A 14,232-nucleotide genomic window follows, 5' to 3' on the forward strand; every position below is an offset into this window, starting at 1 on the left:
GGACTAGTTAGTGGGTGAAGAAGGAGGTCCAGGAGAAAGGGATAGAGAGAAACTGCTTCAGCCAGATTGCGCTCCTGTATGACCCTAGGGACATGTGAGGCAGGTTCAGTGCTTTTTGCTGCCACCTGGTGGTGGATGAGAGCAGTGCAGCCTCCCCTGGCCCTGCCTCCTCTGCCCTCGCAGGCTGGCTGGCTGTTTCTTCCCTGTATAAGCTCTCGCCCTCTGGAAACTAAATACTTCCTATACCCTCCTCCCATGGTCCAAGCAGGGCTCCCCATTACAGTTGGCTTGCCTTGGAGCTGCCTAGCTGCAAGGGCATGGGGGGCGCTGAGGTCGGCCAGGCCTCTCAGCCCCCTGCAACCTCCCCATAGTGTGCTGTGCTTTTTAGCCTGGGCCCTTTCAACCTGGAATATGGCATTTTCTATTGTAGGCGGTTGCCCTACAATAGACTCTGGACTATGTAGTCTGGACTCTGGCAGGGCACTCGCTCTCCCCAGCTTGTGGGGCCCTGAGCCTCACCTTCTATCTCTGCAGACTGTTTGCAGACACCCATGGTCCTCACCCATTTTTCCTCTCTCCACGTAAACTCACCAGGAGTTTCTGGTGCTCCGGGTTCCCTGGCTTTAAGCTCCCAGCCTGTCTGGGAAGGTCTCCGCTCTGGCTCGGGGGCCCCACTGGAGACAGCATGTCTGCAACCATTCCCCTCTCTCACTGCGTCTTCCACCCTGGCACCCAAGACAGAGCCTCTGTGGTCTGTGGCGGGCGGGCCGTGTCAGAGGGCCTTCATGGGGCGGTTGAGGCTGAGGGAACACTAAGGAAAAGAGACCTCAGACCAACTTCATAGCTTATGGAGTACCACTTATTGGGCCCACAATGAGTAACAATATGACTCTTTTTTAAGTTTATTTATTTTGAGAGAGAGAGAGTGCACATGTGGAGTGGGGGGAGGGGCAGAGAGAGAGGGGGAGAGAGAAAGAATGCCAAACAGGCTCCATGCCTCGGGGCTTGATCTCACAAACTGTGAGATCATGACCTGAGCCAAAACCAAGTCGGACGTTCAACCAACTGAGCCACACAGGCACCCCAACAATTTGACTCTTCAAAGTGTCCAGAGCACTTTACTTCAGGAGTTTGTGTGTATGTATGTGTGTGTGTATGTGTGTGTATGTGTATGTGCGTGTGTATGTGTGTGTATGTGTATATGTGTGTGTATGTGTATATGTGTGTATCTGTATATGTGTGTGTGTACATGCGCATATATGCATAAAGAGCAGATGCAGGGTTATAACTTGGGGTCTGATTTCATCTCATCTAGGCTGAGTTTTAAACTGGTGGCCTGATATGGCAACTATGATTTGGCCAGTATGATATTTAAAGAACAACTCTTGAAGGTGAACGCCTCCAAGCACTGTCCAGTTTGCCACAGGCTCCCCCAGTCCCTATTATTCATACCTGACCTTTTCACATAATCTGTGCCGTGGGGGAAGAACTGAGAACTCTGCAAGGGAGGGCACAGGAACACTTGCTTGAGCAGGACGGGGGACCAAAGGGAAGTGGTCTCAGGCATCCCTGTGCCTAGAGAAGGGGTGGTTCATGGCTTGTTCATGTATGGATTTCCCATTCTGTAAACCCTCTGATGTAATTTATTAATCCTGGTCAACTCCCCCTCCCACCTGAGCTCTTCCCTTTCTCAAGGAAGGGGGATGGCTAAGTTTGATTTCAGAGATAAATATAAAGTGTCATGGGGCACATGGGTGGCTTAGTCAGTTGAGCATCTGACTCTTGATTTTGGCTCAGGCCATGATCTCAGAGTTGTGTGATCAAGTCCCGCATCGGGCTCCGCACTGAGCATGGAGCCTGCTTAGGATTCTCTCTCCCCCTTTCTCTGCCCCTCTCTCCACTCTCTCTCTCTCAAATAAAAAGTAAAAAAAGTAAAAAAAAGAAAAAAATGCCAGGACACGGCAGCTTCCACGGTAGAGTGGACTCCGAAGCCAAAAAGGACAAGGTTAAGCTGGCTTTTCTGAAGTTTGGGGCCTCAGCTGCCTCCCCAGCCCACCAGCGCATCCAAATGTGCTTAGAAATCATCCTCCCCTTTACTGTAGGCAAAAGCATTTTTACCTGACTGGCACTCCTCCACTTTGTGAGGCTAAGACTGTCCCTGCTTTCTAGGCACCCCGAGTTCTTCCTGGGAATCCCTTCCCCACCTGAGGCTGGGCTTCCGGGGAGCCCACCTCCCAAGGCGGGGGTTTGCCATTCCCAGCTGCTCACTTTGCTTTCCCTGTATGTCCCCCTTGCTTGGCTGGACCTTGGTGCTGGCCTGGGCTTGGCCCCTCCCCCTCCCATCCAGCGTGCTGCCCTGCGCACGAGCTGAGGAGTGGACTCAGGTGCGCTCAGTCCCCTCCAGCCAATACCCCTGAGCTGGGAGAGCTCTGGGAGCTGAGGAAGCCTTGAACTCTGCTGACACTGGAGCCTCTGACCCCTGGGGTGTGGACTTCCCATTTGCAGGCTGTGGTCTGTGAGGAGAAACTGCTCCCCCATCTAGACTGGCACCCTACTTTTGTAGTTCTCCCACCCCGCTCCCTGCAGAGCCTCATAAGAGAGGGCTGGCTTTGGTTTGGGGCCTCCAGGAACTGCCTGGGCTCCTCCTCCAGCTCACCTCCCAAATCCATCCTTCATGTAGAGGCCACCTGGAGGGAGACTCTTAACTTCTGGTTGGGTCCCTTGTGTCTGCTGTCCCTATAGACAGGAAGCACAGCTGTGCCCTTCTGTTCCATCCCAGTGTGGCCCAGGGATGTGGGTTCTTGAGCCTCAGATCAGAACTCCCCCCACTCAGTCAGAGAGAGAGAGAGAGAGAGAGAGAGAGAGAGAGAATGCTTACAGAGAGAATGCTTGTCAGCCTTGTAAGCTTTTAGCTGTGGAGGTGAGAGGACAAGGTTATGGGAATGGGGGTTAGGGCAGGGGAAAGGAGCAGAATCAGATGGTGGGGGTGGGGGGAGGTTGAGGCAGAGGGGCACAGACTAATGAGATTTTGGAAGAAGGAGCCAGGACTGGGGTCTGTGGGGGAAATATCATAATCACAGGGCTTGAGCTCAGCTCACTGGAAAGGCTAGCACGTTGTCCTAAAATAGGCAGAGGCACAGAAGGCGCTCTCTGGATAAATCTTATAGTCCACCTCCTACCTCCTACTCCCCTAAGGGCCCTGGTAACCAGCCTCCAAGATGGTCCTCAGTGATCCCTACCTCCTGGCACCCACCACTCTTGATCCACAGTGTATATGATGGAGTGGTGGCAAACTGCTTCTTCTGCCTTGACCTCTTGGGTCATTTGGGGAAAGCCAATGGCCATGCCATGTGGACACTCAAGCATCCAATGGAGAGGCCCATGTGGAAGGAGCCAAGGCCTCCAGCCAAGGGCCATCACTGATGTGTCAGCCAGGTGAATGGGCCACAGTGGAAGTGGATCCTGCAGCACCACTCAAGCCTTCAGATGACCGCAGGCCTGGCTGACACTGACTGTAACCTCCCGAGGGGCCCTGAGCCAGAAACGTCCAGCCGGGCGGACTCTGATTTCCTGACCCACAGTGAGTGTTTTAAGCTGCTGAATTTTGGAGTAGTTTATTAAGCACCAGCAGGTAACTACTATAGGCCCTTGGCTTCCCTGCATACGAGAATCCCCATCTCCAAGGGTCAGTTGTGGCCTCTTGTCAGAGGCATCCCTCAGCACTCTGGGAAGAAGATGCTTAGCTGGTATTCCTCCTGTCTGAGTCCTTTGCCTTTCTCCCACATCCTCACCACCTCTGGCCCTCCAAATCCATCCCCGGACCCTGGGGCCTTGCCCTCTTCTCCCGGTTCTGAGGCAGGTGAGGCCTGCCTGCCACCCAGGTCCTCACGTGCCCACTCCCTGTTGACCACGGGCTGATTGGATCTGACAGGGAGGAAAAGCTGGTTAGCCAGTCATCAATACAGAGAGGCTGGGAGGACCACAAGCAGAGGGCTGCTGAGGGCCCGGCAGTTACGTGGGGCTGAGGTGGGTTGGTGCTGTGGGCCCCGGTGTCCTGCATTCTAGCACTCTGTGCTTCCAGTATGACCGCTGGCATGGTGGTCAGAGCTCACTCCCTGACAAGGCCAAGGCTGAGCCCCTCTGGAGGGTGAGCATCCAGCCCCGCTGATGTAACAAGAATCCAGCCCAAACTCCTGATGTGATCACGTCCTGAGGCTCTTTCTGCCCACACCACCTCACCGATCTGCTAAGGGCGTCCTCAGCGGCACCGGAGGGCCTGGCCCTGAGACCAGAGCTCGCACAGTCCACATCTGCAGTGGGTAGGCCCCCGCAGAGAGACTCCGTGCCCTCATCCCTACTTGGCTCCCGGCCTACCAGAGTGCGTGAAGGCAGCCTGCGCCCACCTGGCTGGTCCTCAGCAAGTGCAGTTGGGCTGGGGTCTATTGGTGAGAGGAGGGGCCCCGTGAGAGGGTGGGGATGAGGCCAGAGAGTGGCCAGGGCAGGCTTGTGGGGCAGAGGAGAAACAGCCCCTACCAGGCTGCAGGCTTTTCCTCTGAATTAATTCTAATGATTTTTTCCTCTTGATTCTTCAGGGCTTTTTACAAATAATTGGACTGTCTGGAAATAGTGACAATTTGATTTCTCCGACCATCGTGCTTTCATTTTTCCTCCTTTTCCTTCACTTGGTGACTAGCGATGGTGGGAGCAGGTACCATCCTTCCTAGTTATGAAAGGCGTTCTGATATTCCACGCCTAGGTGTGATGGCTGGTGTAGGTTTGGGTAGGTATCACTTATAAGGCTATGACATTTTCCTCTGTTCTAAGGTTGCTGGTTTGTATTTTTATTTATTTATTAAAAAAAAATTTTTTTAATTTATTTTTGAGAAAGAAAGAGAGCATGAACAGGGGAGGGGCAGAGAGAGAAGGAGATGCAGAATCTGAAGCAGGCTCCAGGCTCTGGGCTGTCAGCGCAGAGCCTGACTCGGGGCTCGAACTCACGAGCTGTGAGAGCATGACATGAGCCAAAGCCATGCTCTCGGATACTTAACAGACTGAGCCACCCAGGTGCCTCAATGTTGAATTTTATTGATTGCCTTTTCTGCATCAATTGAAATGATCATATTGTTTTTCCCCTTTAATCTGTTAATGTAGTGAATTATATTAATGGGTTTTTCTAATATTTAACCATCTTTAATTCCTGGGACTAATCGAGTTCGGTCATGGTTTATCACATTCTTTGTTCTTCACTGCCAGATTCAGTATGTTATTTTGCCTCTACAAGTATTATATTTATGCTCAGGAGCAAGAGTGGCCTGTAGTTTCTCTTTTCTCATATAAGCCTTGTCTGGTTTCGTTTTTGTTTTTAAAATGACTCCAGAAAAGGAGTTTGGGAAATTTCCTTCTTTTGTTCTCCTCTCTGAAAGAGTTAATGTAAGATTAGAACTATCTGTTCCTTCAGTGCGTGGTAGAATTTTGCAAAATCATTTGGCCTGGTTTTGTATCATTTTCATGGAGGGAGGTGATAGATTTTTAACTACCCATTCAAATTTCTTTAATGATTATACATCTCAAATTTTCTGTTTGTACTTGACTGAGTTTTGGTAAGGTGTTTTTTTTAGAATAGTATTCATTCTGTGAAGGTTTTCTTTCTTTCTTTCTTTCTTTCTTTCTTTCTTTCTTTCTTTCTTCCTTTTTTTATTTAAGAGAGAGACAGCACGAGCAGGGGAGAGGGGCAAAAGGAGAGAGAGAGAGAATACCAAGATGGCTCCACGCTCAGCACAGAGCCTGACATGGGGCTCGTTCTCACAACCCTGGGATCATGACCTGAGCTGAAACCAAGAACTGAACGCTCAACTGACTGAGCCACCCAGTCTCTCCCTGTGAAGGTTTTCAAATGTGTTGTCATACGGTGTATAGTTTGTTTGGAGTTTTTTTGGAGTAGTCTCTACTTAAAACCACATTTCTGCAGTGCGAGTAGTTCTAACCCTTGTTGCCTTAACGTACTTATCTGTGACGACTCTCATCTTCATGATCAGTAGTCAAATGGGAGCTTTGTCTATTTTATTAGTCATTTCTTAGAACTAACTTCTGGTTTTGTTAATTCTGTCTATTGTGTATGTCTTTCCTATTTCATTATTTCTGCTTTTGTCTTTGTTATTTCCTTCCCCCTACTGCCCGTAGGATTATTCTGTTGTTATTTTTGAGGCTTTAATTTAACGTCTTAAATGAAAGTCTCCTTATCCATAAAAGGAAGCAGTTGGACTGACTAACCTGTCTGCTTCCAGATTGGATGTTCTGGGACCCTGTGCCTCCCTGTGATGGTGGCACAGGGGGTGGCACAACCCCCTTAAGCCTGGGGGTTGGTGGGGAGGCCACTTCCTAGCCCACACGTCTTAGAAGGAAAAAGGATTGGGGGTGCTGGGGGGAGGGAAGTTGGGAATGTGGGAATAAAAGCCAGCTCTCCTGGTGGCTTCCTGCCTTCCCGCAGCTAGTTCCCACAATTTTTCCAGAGTCTGCCTTGAGGTTCTTCAGGGTCATGGAAGCAGGAAGCACCGAGGTGCTCAGGGCTGGCTAATGGGGTTAGGGCGCCTGGTTCCCTCGGGAAAGGAGCCACCCAGACCTGCAGGAGGGATGGAGGGACAGAGGAAAAAGTTTCCAGCCCTCCTCCTCATCTCCCGACCCAGTTCTTTCACCCTCCAGCCTCTTCCAGAATGGAATTTTCCCAGTGGAACCAGTTCTGACTCCAGGCTGGGACATGGGGCCTATCGCTGGGCCTGGCTCCTTCCTGGGAAGGGGAGGGGAGCACATAAGAGCTCAGCCTGTGACTCCAGGCCACTGGGCTCTGTCTGGGCCCCACGTGCTCCTGGAGGGAACACATTCCCCTGTCCTGTGAAGGGTCTCTCAAGGCCAGAAATGCCTGGTGGTGGCCTCTCCCAGCCATGCTTTTCCCAGGGATGGAGAGCTCTTCTGAGTTCCGTCCCCCCTGGCATTCCCCACCTGCATCTGTGACCCTGGCTGCTGTCTTGTACCTCAGTGGTTCACTCTGTGGGTCAGAGGAGAGAGGGAGCTGGTGGCCGGTGAGTAGAGGAGTGAGGGGACCTACTGGGCAGGATGTTGACAGGATGCTGGAGCGGTGTGGAGCCCCAAGAAAAGCGATCCTGAGCACCAGACGAGCAGAGCATCGCTGAGCTAAGGAATAGTGAGGCGTCCTCCCGAGCCATTTTCCACAGGCAATCTGACAACAGTGGGCACGAGCCCCTGCTGCTGGTGTTTGAGGAGACTTCCTCCCTGGGACCCAGAGTCTGACTGGGCCTCTTGCTCTAAAACCCTCTCCATCCATGGCTTCCCTCAAGGTGGCTCCACAAGGACACCATGGGTGGCTGGTAACTGAGTTTCATCCCAGGTGTCATTTGTTGACTGGTGGTGATTCCTGAAAAGCAGTGGTCAATTAGCCACATTCGTCAGGGCTGGGGAAGGAAGGTAGGTTCGCCAAGGTGCACAGTGGTCTTCTGCCTATCCTACTGGATGAGAAATCAACCCTACTACAGTTTTGTGAAATTCACGCTGAGGTCGGAAAAGGTGCCAATCCCAGGGCCTTGTGGGTAATGGGCCATGGAGTCCATGCTGTTATATTTTATTTATTTATTTAATGTTTATCTATTTATTTTTGAGAGAAAGAGAGAGAATACAAGCAGGGGAGGGGCAGAGAGAGAGGGAGACATAGAATCTGAAACAGCCTCCAGGCTCTGAGCTGTCAGTGCAGAGGCCCACGCTGGACTCGAAACCAAGAACCATGAGATCATGACCTGAGCCCAAGTCGGACACTTAACTGACTGAACCTCCCAGGCACCCCCTATTATATTTTAAATTGCAAACCTGAGTCCCCTTGGTTTGGGGTGACAGGTTAGACAGGGAGGGGGAAGAGTGCTGCCTGTGGGCTCATGGCGCCCTGGGGTGGGCTCCTCCCCGTCAGGAGTCAGAACCATACGGGAGCCCTGGGTCTGGACAGTAATGCCTGGTGGCAGGACAGCATTTCCTCACTGTGGGTGTTTCTCTTCTGGGGCCTGCAATGGTGGCCTGGGTCCTCCCGCTTCGGCCCAGCCCTTAACGCCACCCCCACCCGGCCTGCCTCTGGAACAGCCTGACAGCCTGCTTTCAACCCACCTCCTTTCCCACTGATTATCATGCCCATCTGTCCGGAGTTTTCCAGGAGAAGCCTAATTTTATTATTTCCTCAGTGTAAGTAGTTCTTCAAATGCATTTAAGTAAGAGATAGTAACGATTTTCATGTAAGTAAATTCATATATTAGGAAATATCTCCGTTTCTGCCTCAAAACGCTGGCCATTCAACATTGTGGAGATGGTCTCTGAACTGCTCACCTGCCCTCAGACCTGACCTTGACCTTGTTGAATATGCCTCCCCTCAGAGGCCTTCCTTGACTGTTCACTCTGATACAGCCCTTCCCTGTCACCTCTAGCGTGCCAGCACTCACTATGTGAGAGTAATTGGTCTGTTTGTGTGTGTGACCACTCTGTGTGAGCTCCCGGAGGGCAGGAATTTTGTCCCATTCACTGTGTACCCCCCACCCCCAGGCCGGGGCCTGGTGCATGCTGGGGCTTCGTAGCCTTGTTGACTTTCCCTGGATTCTAGCACTGGCATCTCGTTCTGGTCCATTGCTCTCAGCTACAAGCCTATCCATCCCTGTCTCCCTTATTGGAAACATTCTAAGTCAATGGCTGATGAGTTTGAGTTTCCCCCCAAAGGGTCACCACCAGGGAGAGTCACTGGCCCTGGCTCTCCAGCCCTGTGGCAGATGGATCCAGGGGCCTCTGTTAGAGACAATGGTCTTCCTCTCTTGCTGAGCCAGGAATGGCCGTTCCTTCCAGATGACCTCAGGGGTCGGCAGGCTTGGAGAATGGTGGCTAGCCTGTGTTCTCACACAGCAGCAGCCCTTTTGGCCTTTGGCCCTCTCCCAGGCCTGGGCTGAGTTGGGTCCCCTCAGGGGTGCTCTCGAGGGGCCTGTCCTCAGATTCTTGGGTCAGAGAGTTCCCAGGATGGGACAGGTCCTAGCTGGCCCCAGGCTGCTCCTGGAATTTCCCATTTCCTGGAAGGAGGGTGGAGGTCATGTTCCTTTCCACTTTTGCAGGGGATAATGGGACCCAACCTGGGGAGCTGTCTGGATTTCAGGGTGTTCAGGGTTCTGGTCACCAGGAGAGCTGGTTGCCCTCTTTGCAGGTGTCCCTGGCCCCACCATCTTGGCTGGTTGCTTTTTTCCCATGGTGCAGTGCCTCTGATGCTTCAGCTTTGCTGGAAGGCTCTCTCCTCTCTCCTCTGCCAGGAGAAATCACTCTCTGTGAAGCCTCTGTCCATGGAGCCTGATGTGAGCACTGCATGTAGCTGTGAATGCTGGCCCAAGCCCCTTGTGTCTCTCCCTAGCCCTGATTTTCTTGTTTTCTCCTGCATTACAGCCACCTTGTCTTCGTCTTATCCTGCCGCCACCAAATCTCAGCATCCCCTCCAGCAACCCACAGATGTTTGCACCCCCACACTCTGTGGTTCCGTGTACCTTCCCTAGTAGTGTTCCCTCAGTCCCTTCACTTGAGCCTGGTGCCCTCCACACAGGGCTTGTCAAAGCAGACCTGTGATTGGACAGTCAGGCTTTGGGGGGTTGACCATGGTCAGTGGGACCCTGGGTCCCCAACATGCCCCTGTTCTCCATTGCAGAAAGTCATGCAGGGCAGATGCGGTCCTGGTCCCTTGTCTCTCACTCTACTGAGATGCACACTGCCAGTCATGGGGCTTCCTCCCCCCAAAACTGTTCCGGTCTCCACGGTTAGGTGCTCTCTTACCTGGCTGACAGGTAAGTTGGTGGGGTCAGCTCCCTGGCCCTGCGTCCCCAGCTCTGACCCATCATATGACCCCCCACACCCAAGTCTCCTTTAGTTAAGTTGGGGCTTCCTAACCATGTCCCATGGTGGCACAGAGGTACCTCCTCCTGGGGTGAGGGGTGACATCACTGTGGCCAGAAGAGAGCAGACTGGCAGTCCAGCACTCAAAGACCTCAGGTCGGAGGGCCTCAGAACAGCCTCTGGCTTTGGCCTCTGGACAATCAGACACTCTGATTTAAAGTGGGACTTCCCTCTGAGAGAACAAAACAAATGCAACCAACACAAAATTTGCTCAAGTGACATATTTCAATATAATCTCTAAAACTCTATGAATTGAACAGATAAAATACCTCTGGGCTATTTTGTTACAAAATATTTGCCATTTGGATTAGTCGCTGGGTGCAGCCACCCTGCCTTTCCCTAGAGAGGTTTCTCTCCAGCGGGGTGAAGGGGCATATGCAGGGAGGTGGGGTGCAGCAAGAAGGTATATACAGCAGAACACAGGGACAGATGGACGGATGGTTACCAGGGAAGCCTATTGGACACAAAGACACATTCTGGCAGGCTGTGGGGGCACAGGTGCAGGGGTGGGGGGTGTCAAGGATCTCAGGGGTCAAGGGCTCAGGGCTGATCAATACGTGTGCCCTTGGAGGCAGGCAGGCTTCCAGCTCAAGCTGCCAGGGCGGGTCTTACTCCAGGTGTGGGGTGGGACTTGCCTGAAACCGTGTGGGAAAGGGAGTTGTATTTCCCATTCTTGATTCTGGAGTTGGGGCCAGATGGATAAAATTGAGCAAGGGGCCCAGATCCTCTAAAATAAGGCCTAAAGAGTTGATAAAGTGGGGCCACCCTGGGGTAATCGGACATGTACCCAGGACGCTGTCTGGGGGCCCAGTCAGCCCTCCATTGCCCCCACCATCTTGGGAGCCAGGGGGAGCCGAGTGCATCTGCAGCTGGGCTCACTGGGAGAGCTGGAGGCTCTGCCATGGCTGCTGCCATGGGAGGAGCAGGAGGCTTATCCCAGGTCTTTGGGGATGAGGCTCTGGGGACAGGTCCAGCGGTGGGTCTCAACTTTAGCCTGTTGGCTGATCAGGGGAGGGCGGTTATAGGCAATGGGAACTCTTGCTTCCCCAACAGTGAGGGGGCCCCATTGCACCCCGCTTCAGGCCATCAGGAATTAAAAGGTCCTCATAGCTTGGGCTTGGTGCCACGTGCTGCTGACCCCAGGCTGGTCTGCCTCCTAGGCCAGGCCTCCCAGTGCTGCCACTGCAGTGACGGGGGGGAAGCCCCCACCTGGGAAAGGGGCCCTGAGATGCCTGAGCATCTGGGTCCTCAGAGAGAGGCTCCAGGCACATGCCAGCCCTGAGGCTGGTCCTGACCTGGAAGGTTAGGGCTGTGGCAGAGGTGGGGGGAGGGGCCAGTGTTGGCACACCCATCAACAGGGAGGTGGGCGCTGTCAGCGAGAAGCACTATGTGAGTAGGTGACAAGGGGATCCGATGGCTGAGACTGTGTCCCTTCTCAGCAGCTCTGGCACTCATGGTCCCCACCCTATGAGCACACTTAGCCACCTCACAGCCCCTCTTCCTCCCTGCTGCCTACACTCCCTTCCAGCACGGCTTCTCATTTGAGCTTCATCCACTCCCTCCTGAGTCCCCGACTCCTGCGGCCTAGGCCTGCACTTTTTAAGGGTGATCCTTGCCTTGGCCAAGGGCACCAGAGGGGACTGAATCCTTGTGCCCCATCTGTCAGCCAGTCTGTTCCAAAAGGCTGTGGACTGGAGCCACCTGTTATAGAGAAGACCCAGGACAGGGGCCAGGGCAACAAGGACGGGGGACATTAGCTGGGCAGCCACTGAGGGAGGAGGCAGCAAATTGGTCACAAGTTATGGAAACCAGGCTGACAAAGACACAGCCAGAAATAAACTCACTGGGTGACATCATACTGACGTCTGGGTGACCACACACACACACACACACACACGCACACGAAACTAGGTCATCTGGAACCTCCTAGAGTGGGGGAGGACTCTGTGCCTCCTAGCTGGCTCAGGGCACTCCCTTTAGGGCACAGGGTAGGCATCAGGAAGAAGCAGATTCACTTTAGACCTGCCCGATATTCACTGCCATCTCTTGGCATGCTTTGATAATGGGCTCCAAGTGGGACAGGATCTTAATGAAGGACAGCAACGAGCTCTTGGCACAGGACTGGAGAGTCCAGCCTGGTTTGGGACAGAACTTCCTTGAAAGGCCTGGGATTGGGGCAGGCTATGCTGCTGCCCCAGGTCTTTGGGGCTGGGCTGCCTGGGTTCCGTGGGGTCTCATAAAAGCTGACCTGGGAGGTCAGCCAGCCCAGCTTGGCTCTCCTTTGCAATTGTGAAGGTGAAGGGGTCTTTTAGCCACTCCTACTGGAGGCAGGTCTGGCACCTTCTGGGGTGGGGGAGGGGGGTCAGGGATTTAAAGGCTGAAGGGCTGGTTTGGGATGGCAGCAGGGGGCGTGCAAGCACCTCTGGACCACCTGCTCCTCTCACCTGTGGATGTGTGCAAACCTCTCCTGGAGGCCACAGAAATCATTCAAGAGGGAGTCTGGACATGGGTCCAAATTCTACCTCTGCTGGCTGCATTTGTCCCTGGGCAAATCACTGCTCCTTCTCCCTGTTTGTACTTCCACATTGGAAGAACCTGTGTGTGTTTAAGTCCACGCCCTGGGCACTTTGCATTGGCCAGGTCATATCTGGGGCTAGAAAACGAAGAAACCCTTTTAAAAGTTGGATTTTATGGATGTAGGACCTCACGATTCCATGGCTCTGCCGACTTGATCTTTCCCTCTTAACCTTTCTCAAAACTTTCCTGAAGTCTGAGCAGCCCTGGGCAGGCAGGGCCCAGCTCCTGAGAAAGCAGGAAAAGGCCCCGGGAGGAGGCAGAGGGTGTGACCAAACTCCTGAGACTGCTGGGCTTTGGGGTGCAGCAGAGGAAGCCTCCTTACCTGGCCTGAGGCCTGGGGCCTAACACACTCAAGACTCAGAAGCCGGTTAGGCCCTCAGCTCTTGCTTTCTTCAGTCCATGGCCCAAGTGGCCAGAGTGGTGGCAGGAGGAAGAGGAGGCCTGGACGTGCCTGGCTGTGTGGGGCCCCAGGAGAGTGAGGTGGTGTCTCTAGATTGGGGGGAAGGGGTGCTCAATGGAGTGAGGAGAGCAGGGTTGGGCGAGGCAAACCCAGGTGCCAAGGATTGGGATTCTCTTTCCAAAATGATGGTGATCAGTGACCAGTAGTGCATCGTGCCAGGGCTTGGGGAGCAGCGAGCAAAGGGGCGGTGGGGGCTGCTGGGTGCAGCCGAGGGCCCCCCAGCGGCCAGCCCTCCTGGGACAGCAGCAGGGTGGGGGGGGGCAGAGTCTACACCAGGCTCCTGGAGCCGCTGGAGTAGCGGCGCCGGTGCAGCAGAGAGCCGGGCGGGCAGTACTGGTGGGGGTGGTTGTAGGGGGGTGGGGGCGGGGGCAGCGGAGGCTGGTGGATGACCTTGACTGGGGAGCCTGGGCCACCCAGGGGTGTGGAGCCACAGGAGTCGGAGGAGGACGAGGTGTAGCAGGAGAGAGCCTGGCTCAGCAGGGGCTCCATGCGGGCCAAGCAGGGCTTGTCCAGGACAATGACCTTGACAATTTGCTGGCATTGCACCAGGGTCCCAGGGGGTGTGGGTGGCAGCGGTGGCAGCGGCGGGGGCTGCTCCCTCAAGGGGCTAGGCTGCGGGTCTGGCAGTGGCACCGGCGCTCCCCTCTCGGCCCCCAGCCCGGGGTTGTGCTGAGACGTTTGAAGCCTGTTGTGAATTGACACCTAGTTTAGAAACAGCCAGAGAAGCATGAAATGTTACAAGACTAATTCCCAGCTGCTAGGACTGGCTACCCTGAGCCTCCCTCCCCACCATTCCTGTCTCCTATGCCCCTTGGAGGCTCCCAGCCCTCACCTGGACCCACCATCTCTCCACCCACCTGGAGGAAACCTGACTGCTGAACCCAAGTGCCGACCCTGGGTGGGGAAGGGAGAGCCCGTCTCCTCACCTGTGAGATGGGCACCTGGGCCAGCTGCCCCTAGGGTTCTGCAGTGCTCTGCGATCACATTTCACAGGCAAACCTCTCTCTGCCTCCCTCTCTACCACCTCTGAGCTTGGAAAACAGGGGAAATGGTCTTTGCCCCCTCCTTGCCTCTCAGAGCTGTGTTGAAGGACAGTCAGTCATCTTTGAGCCTTTCAAGCCCCCTCCTCTGCCCGCTTTGTTAAAGGAGAAGCTTCACTGTTCTGTCGAATTACAAAGGTGCCCAAACCCAAAATGCCAGGGCCCCCTGAATACGTGATCTGGACC

The 14,232-nt window shown here is 54.0% G+C and overlaps 1 protein-coding gene across 1 annotated transcript in view; it reads right to left on the reverse strand.

The window, feature by feature from the left end:
• Positions 1 to 13,273: 13,273 nt before the first annotated feature.
• Positions 13,274 to 14,232, reverse strand: part of IQSEC3 (IQ motif and Sec7 domain ArfGEF 3) — a 103,423-nt gene continuing 102,464 nt past the window's right edge. The window contains exon 14 of the mRNA XM_042948390.1: positions 13,274 to 13,708. Within this exon, the coding sequence (XP_042804324.1) occupies positions 13,274 to 13,708 (435 nt within the window). The remainder of the gene's footprint in view (positions 13,709 to 14,232) is intronic.

Source organism: Panthera leo, chromosome B4 (assembly GCF_018350215.1).
Source record: "Panthera leo isolate Ple1 chromosome B4, P.leo_Ple1_pat1.1, whole genome shotgun sequence".
Taxonomy (NCBI): Eukaryota; Metazoa; Chordata; class Mammalia; order Carnivora; family Felidae; genus Panthera; species Panthera leo.